The 15320-nt window shown below is 40.3% G+C and overlaps 1 protein-coding gene across 2 annotated transcripts in view; it reads left to right on the top strand.

Moving 5' to 3' along the window:
• Nucleotides 1-15320, top strand: part of SEMA3C (semaphorin 3C) — a 213539-nt gene that overhangs the window by 151255 nt on the left and 46964 nt on the right. Inside the window, exons 7-12 of one of the 2 annotated variants that reach the window (XM_077264680.1) lie at nt 19-138; nt 4260-4402; nt 5359-5473; nt 6903-6972; nt 12653-12797; nt 15094-15316. In XM_077264680.1, coding sequence (XP_077120795.1) covers nt 19-138; nt 4260-4402; nt 5359-5473; nt 6903-6972; nt 12653-12797; nt 15094-15316 — 816 coding nt within the window. Of the gene's footprint in view, nt 1-18; nt 139-4259; nt 4403-5358; nt 5474-6898; nt 6973-12652; nt 12798-15093; nt 15317-15320 lie in introns of both variants that reach the window. The other variant, XM_077264681.1, reaches the window with a different exon arrangement.

A 15320-nucleotide genomic window follows, 5' to 3' on the forward strand; every position in this document is an offset into this window, starting at 1 on the left:
CAATGTACTGTTCCATAGATGAAGAGCTCTTTTCTGGAATGTATATTGATTTCATGGGCACTGATTCGGCCATTTTTCGCAGTCTTACAAGACGTAATCCTGTCAGAACAGATCAGCACAACTCTAAATGGTTAAGTGGTAAGGCTTTTTTGCAATGTTAACTACGTTACAAATGTTATTAAAATAATCATGTTGAATATTTTGTACATATCACCTTATCTTACGTTTACTAGTCAGTCTCCACAGCTTAAAATTTCCAACTCAGCAGGGGTATGAGATTGATTGCTCTCAGTGGGAGGAACAAATAATAATCTTGGAGTTATACCTTTTGCAAGGGTATGTGCACGCAACATCTTTTTCAGGAGAATTCCTCTTGAACCCTCCAGAAACAGCTCTAAAAAATGTAAAAAAAACCCCTCTGTACTGTAATATCAAAATGATTTGCAGTACATATGTTCCATCATCAGGATTCAAAAGGCTAAAAAGTGACTGGTCCATTCTTCTGGTGGCTTCCATTGGAGGCCGCCACTATTTTACACCATGTTCCAAATTATTATGCAAATGATGTTTTTCTCGGATTTTCCTAAATGGTCGGTGCAAATGACAGTCAGTCTAATAAAAGTCATCACCCGTTAGAGTATACATCGAATTTTATTGAAGAAACCTCCCAATGATAACAGTATGATCTAAAAAATGAATAAAAACTCAAAATGCACTGTTCGAAATTATTACGCACAGTAGAATTTCTAAACATTTGATATGTTTTAAAGAACTGAAAATGCTCATTTGTTGAATTTGCCGCATTAGGAGGTCACATTCACTGAACAAAAAAGCTATTTAACTCCAAAACATCCTAACAGGCCAAGTTACATGTTAACATTGGACCCCTTCTTTGATATCACCTTCACAATTCTTGCATCCATTGAACTTGTGAGTTTTTGGAGAGTTTCTGCTTGTATTTCTTTGCATGAAGTCAGAATAGCCTCCCAGAGCTGCTGTTTTGATGTTTACTGCCTCCCACCCTCATAGGTCTTTTGCTTGATGATCCTCTAAAGGTTCTCTATAGGGTTGAGGTCAGGGGAAGATGGTGGCCACACCATGAGTTTATCTCCTTTTATGCCCATAGCAGCCAATGACTCAGAGGTATTCTTTGCAGCATGAGATGGTGCATTGTCATGCATGAAGAGGATTTTGCTCCTGAAGGCACATTTCTGCTTTTTATACCATGGATGAAAGTTGTCAGTCAGAAACTCTATATACTTTGCAGAAGTAATTTTCACACCTTCAGGAACCTTAAAGGGCCCTACCAGCTGTTTCCCCATGATTCCGGCCCAAAACATGACTCCTCCACCTCCTTGCTGACGTCGCAGCCTTGTTGGGACATGGACATCCACCAACCATCCACTACTCCATCCATCTGGACCATCCAGGGTTGCTCGACACTCATCACTTAACAAGACTGTTTGAAAATTAGTCTTCATGTATGTCTCGGTCCACTGCAACTGCTTCTGCTTGTGAGCACAGTTTAGGGGTGGCCGAATAGTAGCTTTATGAACCAAAACAAGCCTTTGAAGGATCCTACAGCTTGAGGTTCGAGGGACTCCAGAGGCACCAGCAACTTCAAATAACTGTTTGCTGCTTTGTAATGGTATTTTGGCAGCTGCTCTCTTAATTCGATGAACTTGCCTGGCAAAAACCTTCCTCATTATTCTTGTATGAGCACGAACACGTCTGTGTTCAGATTCAGCCACAAATCTCTTAACAGTACGATGATCACGCTTAAGTTTTCATGAAATATCTAATGTTTTCATCCCTTGACCAAGGCATTGCACTATTTGATGCTTTTCGGCAGCAGAGAGATCCTTTTTCTTTCCCATGTTACTTGAAAACTGTGGCCTGCTTAATAATGTGGACCATCATTTTTAAGTAGTTTTCCATTCATTATAATCACCTGGAAAACAAATTATCACATGTTTAAGATTGATTTCAGTGATCCATTGAGCACTGAGACACAATACCATCCATGAGTTTATTTGAAAAACAAAACAATTAAATCTTTATGACACTTAAATCTAATTTGCATAATAATTTGGAACACGGTGTATATATGGAATGTAAAAATAAGATGCTGCACAAGACGTCAGAAAAGACACCTCTGAAGCGTCTCCTGCTTCAGTTATGATGCAGACATGCCATTGTCTAAAAGACATCATATGTTCATGCCCTACCAGTGACTGTGCCACAAACCTAGGCAAAAAAATACTTTAATTTACTCAAATTAATTTACTCGAATTACAAATGTACCGTATATACTCGAGTATAAGCCGACCCGAGTATAAGCCGACCCCCCTAATTTTGCCACAAAAAACTGGGAAAACTTATTGACTCGAGTATAAGCCTAGGGTGGAAAATGCAGCAGCTACCGGTGAATTTCAAAAATAAAAATAGATGCTCCATACCGTTCATTATGGCCCCATAGATGCTCCATATAAAGCTGTGCCACATATAATGCTCTGCACCGTTCACTATGGCCCCATAGATGCTCTACATAAAGCTGTGCCATATATTATGCTCTGCACCGTTCATTATGGCCCCATAGATGCTCCTTATAAAGCTGTGCCATATATAATGCTCTGCACCGTTCATTATGGCCCCATAGATTCTCCACATAAAGCTGTGCCACTTATAATGCTCTGCACCGTTCATTATGGCCCCATAGATGCTCCATAGAAAGCTGTGCCATATATAATGCTCTGCACCGTTTAGTATGGCCCCATAGATGCTCCATATAAAGCTGTGCCATATAGAATGCTGCTGCACCGTTCATTATGGCCCCATAGATGCTCCATAGAAATCTGTGCAATATATAATGCTGCTGCAATAAAAAAAAAAAATGACATACTCACCTCTCTTGCTGCCCGCAGCTCCTCAGCGTCCCGTCTCGGCGCCTCTCCGCACTGACTGTTCAGGCAGAGGGCGGCGCGCACACTAGTACGTCATCGCGCCCTCTGACCTGAACAGTCAGAGCAAGAGGACGGGAAGACGGAGCGGCGCCCGGCGGGTGGAACGTGGACAGGTAACTATGACATACTTACCTGCTCCCGGCGTCCCTGGCTCCTTTTCCCGGACAGATGGTCTCCGGGTGCTGCAGCCTCTTCCTCTGTCAGCGGTCACCGTTACTGCTGATTAGAGGAATGAATATGCGGCTCCACCCCTATGGGAGTGGAGTCCATATTCATAACTTTAATGAGCGGTCCCACGTGACCGCTGAACAGGGGACGAGCTGCGGCACCGAAGACCATGGGACGGGCAGGGGGAGCGCCGGGACTAGGTGAGTATGCCACAGTCCTCTCTCCCCCTCACCCGCCGACCCCACCGCTGATCATGACTGAAAATTTGGGCTGAAAATCTCGGCTTATACTCGAGTATATACGGTAGCTAATTTTGTCTGCTTCTCACTAATATTTCCACTAAAATGTTAAGATTTATTAGATATAATAGAAAATATCATTAAAAGTCTATTGAAACTCAATTTATTTGCGTGATATCAGTTTGTATAAGAAATTGAGAAATTTGTATGAGAAATTGCTGATAAACTTTTAACTCCCTAACAAAAAAAGATGTTTCAGAAATGATGTTTATGTGAAGTAGACATGTGGGAAATGGTATTTATTATATTGCTTGATATAACTATCTTGTTTAAGGGCATAAAAATTCAAAGTTTGAAAATTGCAAAATTTTCAAATTTTTTGTCATTTTTTTTTTTCAAAATTTGCAATATTTTCATAAATAAACGCAAATCATATTGACCTAAATTTACCACTAACATGAAGTAAAATATGTCATAAAAAACATTCTCAGAATCACTGGGATATGTCGAAGCGTTCCAGAGTTATTACCACATAAAGTAACACTGATCAGAATTGAAAATAAAATTGGTCTGGTCAGGACGGTGTAAACAGGCTGGGGGGTAAAGGAGATAAACAGGTCATTTTCTGATGACACATTACTTTTAAATTGGGTTTTTCTGTGGATGGCCATGTGGTCATTAGCATAGTACATAAGGCACAAGGTGCGGAGTATATGAGACTCGCGCACATTCATTGCTTTTTATGCAACACTTGCTCGTTATCCCTGTAATCACAATCTTTGCATACATGATAAAAGGGCTCAATAAATGTTAATCTGACATGATAATAAATATGTAATTCACATAGGAGTTACAGCTAAGTATAAAGGTCTCTTGTTTTGTGTTGTAGAACCAATTTTTGTGGATGCCCAGCTCCTGCCAGATGGAACCGATCCAAACGATGCAAAGGTTTATGTCTTTCTCAAAGAGAGGTTGACTGACAACAGCGGCAGCACCAAGCAGATCCATTCCATGATAGCCAGGGTTTGCCCGGTAAGCATGTCTTCTTCATCTCTAGCGGTGACGGTCATTGTAATACAATCTAGTAATCACATTGGTTCTAAGTGCATTTCCTGCCCATGATGAGGCCGAGGATGAAGGCTCGGACTACTGTAGGACATGTAATGTGGTGCATAACTCTTCTTCAGTGTCTGCTTATTTCCATCTGGACTTTGTCCAAAGTAATTACATTTAATCACCGGGCATTACTGAAACAGTGAGCAGAAATGCTTTCAGATCCTGATATTTCCCATCCGGACAATGGTATGTGTTCTGTGACTGCATGTTACAGTTTATTTCTGAAGGATTCAGGAAAGATTTCTTGAGTTCTAGAATTGTCCAATTATTTCGATAGTTGACAACATTTTTTCAAACAATACATGCGACTACTCTCTTCATGGTTCCTAATTTTTAAATGTTTACATTTTTGACTCACTTTTTTCCAACCCTTCCCATTAGAGTGAATTTTCGTTTTTGTGCTTTCCTCTGTTTTTTTTTTACAGAGGAGTGGACTACCTGATGATCTATATGAGCTGATGATCTATATGAGATTCTTGCTAATTCTGAGTATTGTAGTGAAGAATATCAAATTGTGTCTTTTATTTTCTGGATTTATCATTTACCAACTGTGTTTTTTTGGGGATTTTTGTAATTTTCCTATAATGTCACAAAGTTATTCAGCTCAAGTTCTGAGCCCACTTTTGTTATATTAATAAGAATCTTGCAATCATTTGTCTTTATTTTATTTCTGCATTTGTGGAAAATTTCAAAAAACACAAAGTCAATTAAAAAGAAAAACGTCTAAACAGCAACTTCAACAAAACTATATAGAGATCAAGGCCTGACGGCTGCCTGAAAATGATAGTGTAAGCAGGAAAATGCGATTGGCGAGAACATATTTCTCTTTACGCTGCAAAAATAGCAACTAAATTGCTCTCTATTCCTTCTAGAATGATATTGGTGGACAGAGGAGCCTTGTTAATAAGTGGACAACATTTTTAAAGGCGAGACTAGTGTGCTCGGTGATGGACGATGATGGGACTGAGACTCATTTTGATGAACTAGGTGGGTAATTATTTGTGCGCTGTAACTTGTATGGTTAGAAAAGTGCAATCTCTGCAGAAGCAGATTATTCTCAAAGATTGGAACCATAGAATAATGAAATAGGGAATAGCAAGGTTTCATAGGTAACTATAATAATACAATAATGTGATCAGAGGTAGTAGTTTTTCTTCTTTTAAAAATATGTTTCAATTTGCTACGATGTTTGTTCACCGATTAGGCATGAGAAAATAATGCGCGTGCATTCAAGGATTAGATCACCCGCACCCATACAAGCCTATAGGTGCAAGTGGAACATCGAACTGCACTCGGATGTCATCCAAGTGCAGTCCGATATACTCGCACAGAGTCAACTGATAAAATAGAGAAATTAAGTTCTCTGCATCTGTGCTGCGATTCTGTTATGCGAGAGAATCAGATCACACTCAGATGACAGTCTGTTTGAGACGAGTGTTATTAACATAATTGGTCTGATTCTCTCCCATGAGAGAATATATAGCTGTGTGAGTGTACCCTTAGGCCGGCGTCACACTGGTGTTTTAAACGGCCGAGTGCAATGCGATAAAAAATCGCATTGCACTCGGACCAATGTTAAGCTATGGGGCAGCTCCCACCAGCCGACTTTTTGTCGGCCATTTTCCTCGGTCCGAGACAATCGCAGCATGCTGCGATTGTCTCAGACCGAGGAAAACTCTCGGCTCACTCGCACCCATATAAGCCTATGGGTGCGAGTGAGACAACGCACATCACTTGGATATCATCCGAGTGCTGTGCGTTATAAGCGGACCCCAGCAATGGAGGAGATGGAGAAATTCATTTCTCCGCCTCCTCTGCAGCTGTGCTCCGATCCTCCCTGTGCGAGAGGCTCGGAGCACAGACGGATGACACTCGGCTCCTGCTCTGCTGCGAGCAGGAGCCGAGTGTCATTAGCATATCGCATCCGATGCTCTCGCATCGGATGCAATATGCCAGTGTGACGCCGGCCTTACTGTCTAATCCTTAGATAACGCAGACATACAGGACAGTCTTAAAATGCCCCAGATTTACAATAGTGGTTCATGCTGCTTATAATCTGTCTAATTTTATGACTGTTTAGTGTAAGCTTACACCACATAAGAGTTGACTTACTTTGTGGCACAAATGGGCTCCATAATTTTGACTCATTTTTTGGCACATAGCCTAATATGTGACCCTATGTTCATTTTCTGATAAGACACCCAATTCAGCAAGGCGACATCCTTGGTCGGGCAAGTATCGGAAAGTATCTAAAATAACACTTCATGAGCATGGTGCAGATCATGGAAGATAATTTTTTGATGCAAATTACCCACTGACAGGACATTTTAGCTAAACGTACAAAATTAAAATCTAAAATAGTCATTAGAAGTGACTATGACCGAAATAAAATCCTTCTTTTTATTGTTTAACCTAGAGGATGTCTTTCTCATGGAAGCAGACAATCCCCGATCTACTCTCGTCTATGGAATTTTCACAACCTCAAGGTATAACATTGTTAATGGTAAAGAACTGCACATATGATGCTTATACTGTAGTTACATTATATATTAACTCATTCAGGACCAGGCAATATTTTGTATTTTGTTTTTGCGTTGTAGTTTTTCTTTGCTTTCTTCAAACAGCCATTATTTTTTTATTTTTTCATCAACATCTACTATATAATTGTCTAATGGCCACTTCCGTCTGTCTGTCTTTGTCTGTCACGGAAATCCCAAGTCGCTGATTGGTCGCGGCAAAACAGCCACGACCAATCAGCGACAGGCACAGTCCGGCGGCAAAATGGCCGCTCCTTCCTCCCCGCAGTCAGTGCCCTCTCCATAATCCCCTCCAGTTAATGCTCACACAGGGTTAATGGCAGCGCTAACGGACCGCGTTATGCCGCGGTGTAACGCACTCCGTTAACGCTGCTATTAACCCTGTGTGACCAACTTTTTACTATTGATGCTGCCTATGCAGCATCAATATTAAACAGATCTAATGTTAAAAATAATAAAAAAAATAAAAAATTGTTATATACTCACCGTCCGTCGGCCCCTCCGATCCACAACAAGCTTTCCCCGCTCCTCGCGACGCTCCGGTGACCGCTCCATGCATTGCGATCTCGCGAGATGATGACGTAGCGGTCTCGCGAGACCGCTGCGTCATCTCGTGAGACCGCAATGCACTCTTGAGACCGGAGCGCGCGAGGAGCGTCGGTAACTGCTTCGCCTGGATCCGGGGGCCAACGGAAGGTGAGTATATAACTATTTTTTATTTTAATTCTTTTTTTTAACAGGGATATGATGCCCACATTGCTATATACTACGTGGGCTGTGCAATATACTACATGGGCGGTGCAATATACTACGTGGCTGTGCAATATACTACGTGGGCTGGGCAATATACTACATGGGCTGTGCAATATACTACGTGGGCTGTGCAATATACTATGTGGCTGTGCAATATACTATATGGGCTGGGCAATATACTACGTAGACTGTGTAATATACTACGTGGGCTGTGCAATATACTACGTGGGCTGTGCAATATACTGCGTGGGCTGTGCTTTATACTACGTGGGCAGTGCTTTATACTACGTGGGCTGTGCAATATACTACGTGGGCTGTTCAATGTACTACGTGGGCTGTGCAATATACTGCGTGGGCTGTGCAATATACTGCGTGGGCTGTGCAATATACTACGTGGGCTGTGCAATGTACTACGTGGGCTGTGCAATGTACTACGTGGGCTATGCAATGTACTACGTGGGCTGTGCAATATACTGCGTGGCCTGTGCAATATACTACGTGGCCTGTGCAATATACTACGTGGCCTGTGCAATATACTACGTAGCCTGTGCAATATACTACATGGCTGTGCTATATACTACGTGGGCTGTGTTATACACTACATGGGCTGTGTTATACACTACGTGGGCTGTGTTATACACTATGTGGCCTGTGTTATACACTATGTGGCCTGTGTTATACACTATGTGGCCTGTGTTATACACTATGTGGCCTGTGTTATACACTATGTGGCCTGTGTTATACACTCCGTGGGCTGTGCTATATACTACGTGGCTGTGCTATATACTCCGTGGGCTGTGTTATATACTACGTGGCTGTGCTATATACTCCGTGGGATGTCCTATATACTCCGTGGGCTGTGCTATATACTACGTGGCTGTGCAATGTACTACGTGGCTGTGCTATTTACTACGTGGGCTGATATATACTACGTGGCTGTGCTATATACTACGTGGCCGGCCGCGAACAATCAGCGACAGGCGCAGTCCGGCCGCGAATTGATGTGGGATTTTAACCACGCTTCGCTAATTGGTCGCGCCCAGCCGGCCGAATCCTGTGTATTCAATGTATTACGGTATTCTAAAATCTTCATAAATAAACTACATACATATTCTAGAATACCCGATGCGTTAGAATTGGGCTGCCATCTAGTAGACATATAAGGACTTGTTTTTTTTTGTGGGATGAGTTGTAGTTTTAAAGGAAATCCTTCTTTTTAACAAGCAGTACAGGCTAAAAAAATAAAATGATGAAATGGTGAAAAAAATGCAATCCTGTTATTGTTTTTTGAGTTTTGTTTTTCATGGCATTTCTTGTATGGTAAAAATGACCTGTCTTTTGTTTAGTGGTGAAAAAGTGTTTTTTGATCCTATTTTCTCGAGACTCATAATGTTTTGATTTTTCCATCAGCTGTGAGAGGACTGGCTTTTTTGCGTGACATGCTGACATTCTCATTGATATCATTCTGGGCTATATACAATGTTTTGATTGCTTTTATTGTATTTTTTAAGGAGGTGTAGTGATGAAAGAAAACACAACTCTGTCGTTTTTATTTTTTTTCTTTTTACACATTGACCATATGGGTTAATTAATTTTATATATTGGTAGACAGTAATATTATAAATGCAGCAGTACTAAATATTTTTTAACTTTTATTTTTAATAGTTTAAAATAGCCGTGGTTCCAATGTTTGTTTGTTTTTATTTTATCTAATCAATTATTCTACACATTTCAATAATACAGTGTTGTGGTACACCATGTAACCTGTGGCCGCCAATGAAGCTGAGCTTGTGACTGGGCTTCACATGCGCACCAAGATGGCAGGCATGGTGTCTTTCAGCAGGCCCCCGGCTACCATGTAATCACACCTATACCCTTTGATTGTGAAGTGGGAGCTGATGTGCATATGAACCCATGAGTGCACCATTTCAATACTGCTGTTAGAGATTAATGGCGGCAGCTACATGGTTAACAGCGCAAATCGGAGCTCAGCTCCACAAGTTTCTGTTAACATAGCCGTTATCTATCACGTGTAAAGAGAGACTAGCTGCTCAGTCCCTCAACACTTGCAGACCCCAGCCAGTTATGTCCACATGTTTTAAGGAGTAAATGATTAATGGATTTCTGAGATGTATAATTACCTTTGTAACATATTTAAGATGTTAGATAAGTGGATTAGTATTGTTTATTCATTATCAGTCACTGTGAGCAAAGCCAGCCATACACATTAGATGGCTGTGGGCTGAATGAAACCTTAGCTGTTTGTTCAGTCGACAACCATCTTGGCCGGCTCTCTCATACACAGGAGGGCTCGTTCAGCCAAATGCTCCTGTGTTCTCTATGAGAGGTCCGTCATTTGACATATCTGGCAACGGCTTATCTCTGAGAGCAAAAAGGAAATCAGCAGCCCAAATTTGAAAATGCCCAATCCACATCTTTCCCAGTGATCAGTTGTCTGAGGTCCCCATACACATTTGGCTGTAACCCAAACCTGTTGATATTAGCAGGGTTTCTGTGTCTATTTACTGTTTATTTGAAGAGGACTTGTCACTTGCTCAAAATATTTGAGTTAAATATTTTGGAAATATCACTAAACTCCGCTGATTCTGCCATTTTTTTCCGTTTTTATATACATTGCTCTATCGCAGAGATGTTCACATTTGTTCCTTTTAGAGCACATTATGTGAAATCTTTACTTGCAGCACAATTGGGCATTTCTTCAGTGTCCTTCTCTGGGGGCGTGTGCTTTCACCCTTTTTCCCAGACACTGTCAATCACTGCTCTGCAACGTCTGAGTCTACTTGATCAACTGATGAGCTTTGATTGGCAGCGTCTGTAAGGGATGGGTTAAAACACATGCCGCCAAAGACGAGTGAAGAAATGCCCTGTTGCACTACAAGCAAAGATTGTACATTCTGCCCTGTCTCTGCAATGGATTAGTGCAGCACAAAGTAGAAAAAAGCGGCAGAATCAGGGGAGCTGAGGGACTTTTACAAGATATTTAACACATTTTTTGGAAGCAAGTGACAGATCTTCTTTAATGAGTTCCAATTGCACATATGGAGTCATGGTTTCTGGGTTCAGAAACTTATTATTAAACCTCTGATATGATTTTTACAAATTAATACATAGCCAAATTTGCCTTCTCTCTAAATTGAGCTCTACAAATCAGCTTGTTTGAACTAGATCACAAGTTCATCCCAACAGATTTATGAAGGGTAAATTGGTGTCCTCTGACCATTTTCTCTGCACAGTATGGAACGTTACATGTCACATACCACTTATCCCCAATGCTCTCTGCTCTTCTTCCTTCCTTTCTTAGGAGGGATAATATTTCATATACTGGCTATCAGATTGCAATGTCTAGGTCAGTGAAAATAAATGTATCCATAGCAGTTCAGAGTAGTTTGCTAAGCCGTTATGTGTTTACAGCACTACTTTACACCTTGTAGTGGACGAGCATGCAGGCAGCTGTAAAAGAGACTGAATATCTGTGGGAGTGGAATAGTGGTAGGGTTAATTCCACACACAACAAATTCTGGCAGCATCAAAACAAAGGTGCAGCACAGCAAAGGGAACAATAGTGAAAATACAAATAAATACTTCTGAGTAATGGTAGCATAGCCTGCTAAGCACTTGGAACAGGTTGGGGTATTTCATTTTTTCTCGGTCGTCAGTGTTTCTAACCATAGGAGTTTCCTTTTCCTGTACAGACATGATATTTCACATTTTGTGTAGCTGCCCTATAGACTATTTAAATGGCAGGAGAAGCAGAGCATTGAGGTATCCAATCCCAAACAGTGGGTGGCTTGCACTGGCTGAAATGTCATTTATTATCTGTCCACCATAATTAAGATGTTTATGGGCAGAAGTTCATACATTCCAAAGGCTGATGATATTCAGATTCACTTGGCAGTTTGAACAGAAGTCTGTTGATGCTAGAATTTAATATGAAAAGATAAGTAAAAAAAAACAAGACAGCAAAGGATTAAGGAAGCAACATCTTTTCTTGGGACGAGTAGTGCATTAATATGGCAGACAAATGTTCTCTTTAACTCTGAAAATTATTTGAACAGGGAAATGATGTCCTTCCTCCAACTACTTCACTGAAGAGCCAAATTAAGGCTCTACAATACATCAGTCATAAGGCACAGAAATATGCAGATGATAAAAGGATCATATGGCACCTTGCCAATGATGTTATGGAAAATAGTTCAATAAATATATTTCTTCAATTAGCCTTTAGCCGTTCAGAGTTCTAATGTAAGAGGAAGCTTATCAAGTACACCAATAAAATAATAGCCATATGCCATTTCCAGCTGTGTGTGGTCTTCCTCAATGGATCATATAAAGAATTTTTTGTACAGAACCTTCTTTTTGGAGCGCAGGCAGTGCTTTTCCATTATATGGAGTGAAGTTTATATAAGAAAGTAGATCTCCAAAGTCTGACAAATGCAAACAGAAAATGATCTAAATGAAGAAAAGATGGAATTGTTAAGACCTACATATTGGTTGCCAGCCACTAGGTAGGATTTCAGGTTTTCTTGTATAATCCGTTAAACATGTGGATTGAGACCTGCAGGGAATTACCTTATGAATGAAACAACTGAATGGAAAATGAGCTACTGTTTCCATACACAAGTTTTGTGGCACTCTTGGAAGACAGATCTTGGAAATCTACAAAGCCAGTTAAAAGAAATAAGCCTTTCTTTTCAGCTTGGATTTATTGCTTAGCATTTATTTATTACTGTCTGGCAATTACTGGGCTGTTATGTGTTTTTTTTATACAAATGTATCTTGTGAACTAGTGTAATAAGATCGCATTGCTTTTCTTATTGTTCTTTGTATTCACTATTATTATGGTTCTGTTTTCCAGCTCGGTTTTTAAAGGCTCTGCAGTGTGTGTTTATCACATGTCCGACATTCAAACTGTTTTTAATGGTCCATTTGCTCATAGAGAAGGTCCAAACCACCAGCTGATTCCTTATCAGGGCAGAATACCCTATCCAAGACCTGGTACGGTAAGTTACTAGGAAGGTATTATGTCATCTATGTATTAAGCATGATCTCATCATATAATTATGTTTCAATTGTGGTTCTGTCAACGACTGAAGGAAGTTGTGGACTCATAGACAGTACTACATGATAGCTTTTTGCCAATCAGCACTATATATAGAGATCCTATGATAGCGCTAAGGTCGGCTATCGCCATCAGTCCTATGGAGGGGCAGTGTTCATGTTCCACTACTGCGCCATTCAAACTGGGCATATGAGACTCCTGTTGTCCCAGCTGTGAAACCCCAGAAAACAAATACTTATAACCTAACCACTGATTTTAGGAAAACCTGTTAAAAATACCAATGCAGGGATTATTAAAAGAGTTATCTGATTTTCTTAAAAAAAGACAGTTTTTTTGATAAAGTATTAAATAATCTATATTTACCAACTATTACCCCTGCTCTAATGCAGATTGCTCTGATGATGTCGTGTTCTCAGTCATCTGAGGTCTGTGGTTGGCTCTGGCAATCAAATGACTGGAATGAGATGTGATCTAAAGCACAATTTATGCCTGCCTTTGCTGTCAGTTAAATGCTACAGCCAATCATAATCATTTGCGCTCAGGTGTCAAAACAAAGGGATGTGATCAATTGGTGATACAGCTGTTGAGTAAAGCTTCTTTTATTTACCACGTGCCTTGTTCTTTAAAAAAAAAAAAAAGTGGGAAAGTCAAACAGCGCCAGCATATTATTGTAAACATTCATTTTACACAGAATATATTTTGTTGGCTACATCCACAGAAGCCTTAAAATGTTGGCTTGCAAACATGTAGTTTTATTTTGTTTTAAAAGAAGTTTTACCGTTCTTCCTCAGGTTTGCACTTTGGACCACTGGCATGATTTTGAAAGTGTAGAAAATGAAATCAAGCAAATATTTGCCATGTTATTGAAAGGGAACTTTTTTAACCAATAGTCAGTTTCCATTAGAACTTGAAAACGTAATGCACCTTCTCTCACTCGGTCTTAGGCCGGTGTCCCACTTGCAACTGCAATGCGAGAAACTCGCACGAGTCTCTCGCATCAATACCCGGCACTGCCACCGGCAGTTCGGACCGGGGCGTTCAGCGGTATAGAAATACATGTTACTGCATAATCTCCCTACAGCGTGATTGCAAGGAGCCGATGGTTGCTATGTGCCTAACAATGGCCTTTTGATCTATCATAGATTGTGCCAGAAGAACTATTATAGAGCAATTAAAATTAAAGTAGAATTGCTGTTTTTATATATTGTTTCCCATAAAGAGTTAATAGGTTTCATTTACTCCTAAATGGTAGTAACTCATCCTGAAAATAACAAGCCCTTTATATAGCTGCTTCAAAAATAAAAAAAATGATGGCTCCTGGAATTTAACAATGGAAAAAGAACGAAAAAAAGATATGTGGACATTAAGAGTTTCTCCAAGAATGTAATAAAATGGCACCATCATGTAATTCATACGGCATCCTGTTGTAGAAAAGTGTTAGGATGTACTGCAGTCTGAAGAAACATTGCTTCCGAGACCTGTGTCTCAACTGAGAGAGGAGCAAGATCATAAGCACACATACTGGATCTGCAAGAGAAGGGCTGTGACAGAAGAAGAAATAAATCGCTTTTTTTCTGCTGGATGCGCAGAGGCCTGAGGCTGGAGAAAAGATCCTTTGTGCTTAGTCAGCCAAGGAGAAGATTTATTTCCTCTCCTCTGACAGCTTTTCTCCTCGACTCACAGAGGTACTGTATGTGTGCTTACAGTAGACTTCTTCTCTCAGTTGGGACAGGTCTTGGGAGCTGTGTTTTCTCAGACTGCACTCTGTCCTGACACATGACAAGGATGATCCCCTTTAAGACCAAACTAGACCTTTTCTTAAATTGATTAAAAGTGTCACTATCCTTTTTAATGTAATGTTATCTTAGGAAGATTTATGAATTTGATACATCTACACATCCTAATCTGGTCATCATGTTGCAGTGTCTACATACAGCACAGACTCGTGTCTTTCTGGCTTGACCAAAAGTCTTATGTTGTGTAACATTATTAGGTGAATGATAGAAACTAATGCAAAAGCCAATTGTATTGCAATCCTCTTTATTTTCAATCTGATCATCTTTTTCCATATGTGTAAAGGTTTTTCCCCAGGTTTCTAGCTTTGCATAAACTGACACCTTGATTATAGCCCCTATTGCTTATTTTATGAATTGGTAACGTATTTTTTTCCTCGTTCCCTGTTCTAGATATCGTATTGAGAGGATATGTACAAATATCATGTATTCTGTTTCTTTCAGTGCCCAGGGGGTGCTTTTACTCCAAATGTGCATACTACTAAAGAATTCCCAGATGACGTTGTTACCTTCATAAGAAACCATCCACTTATGTTCAACTCAATTTATCCAGCGCACAGGAGACCACTTTTAATAAGAACAGGCACGGATTACAAGTATACAAAAATAGTGGTGGATAGAGTAAATGCAGCGGATGGGAAGTATCATGTCTTGTTTCTTGGGACAGGTAA

The sequence above is a fragment of the Ranitomeya variabilis genome, chromosome 5 (genome assembly GCF_051348905.1).
Source record: "Ranitomeya variabilis isolate aRanVar5 chromosome 5, aRanVar5.hap1, whole genome shotgun sequence".
Taxonomy (NCBI): domain Eukaryota; kingdom Metazoa; phylum Chordata; class Amphibia; order Anura; family Dendrobatidae; genus Ranitomeya; species Ranitomeya variabilis.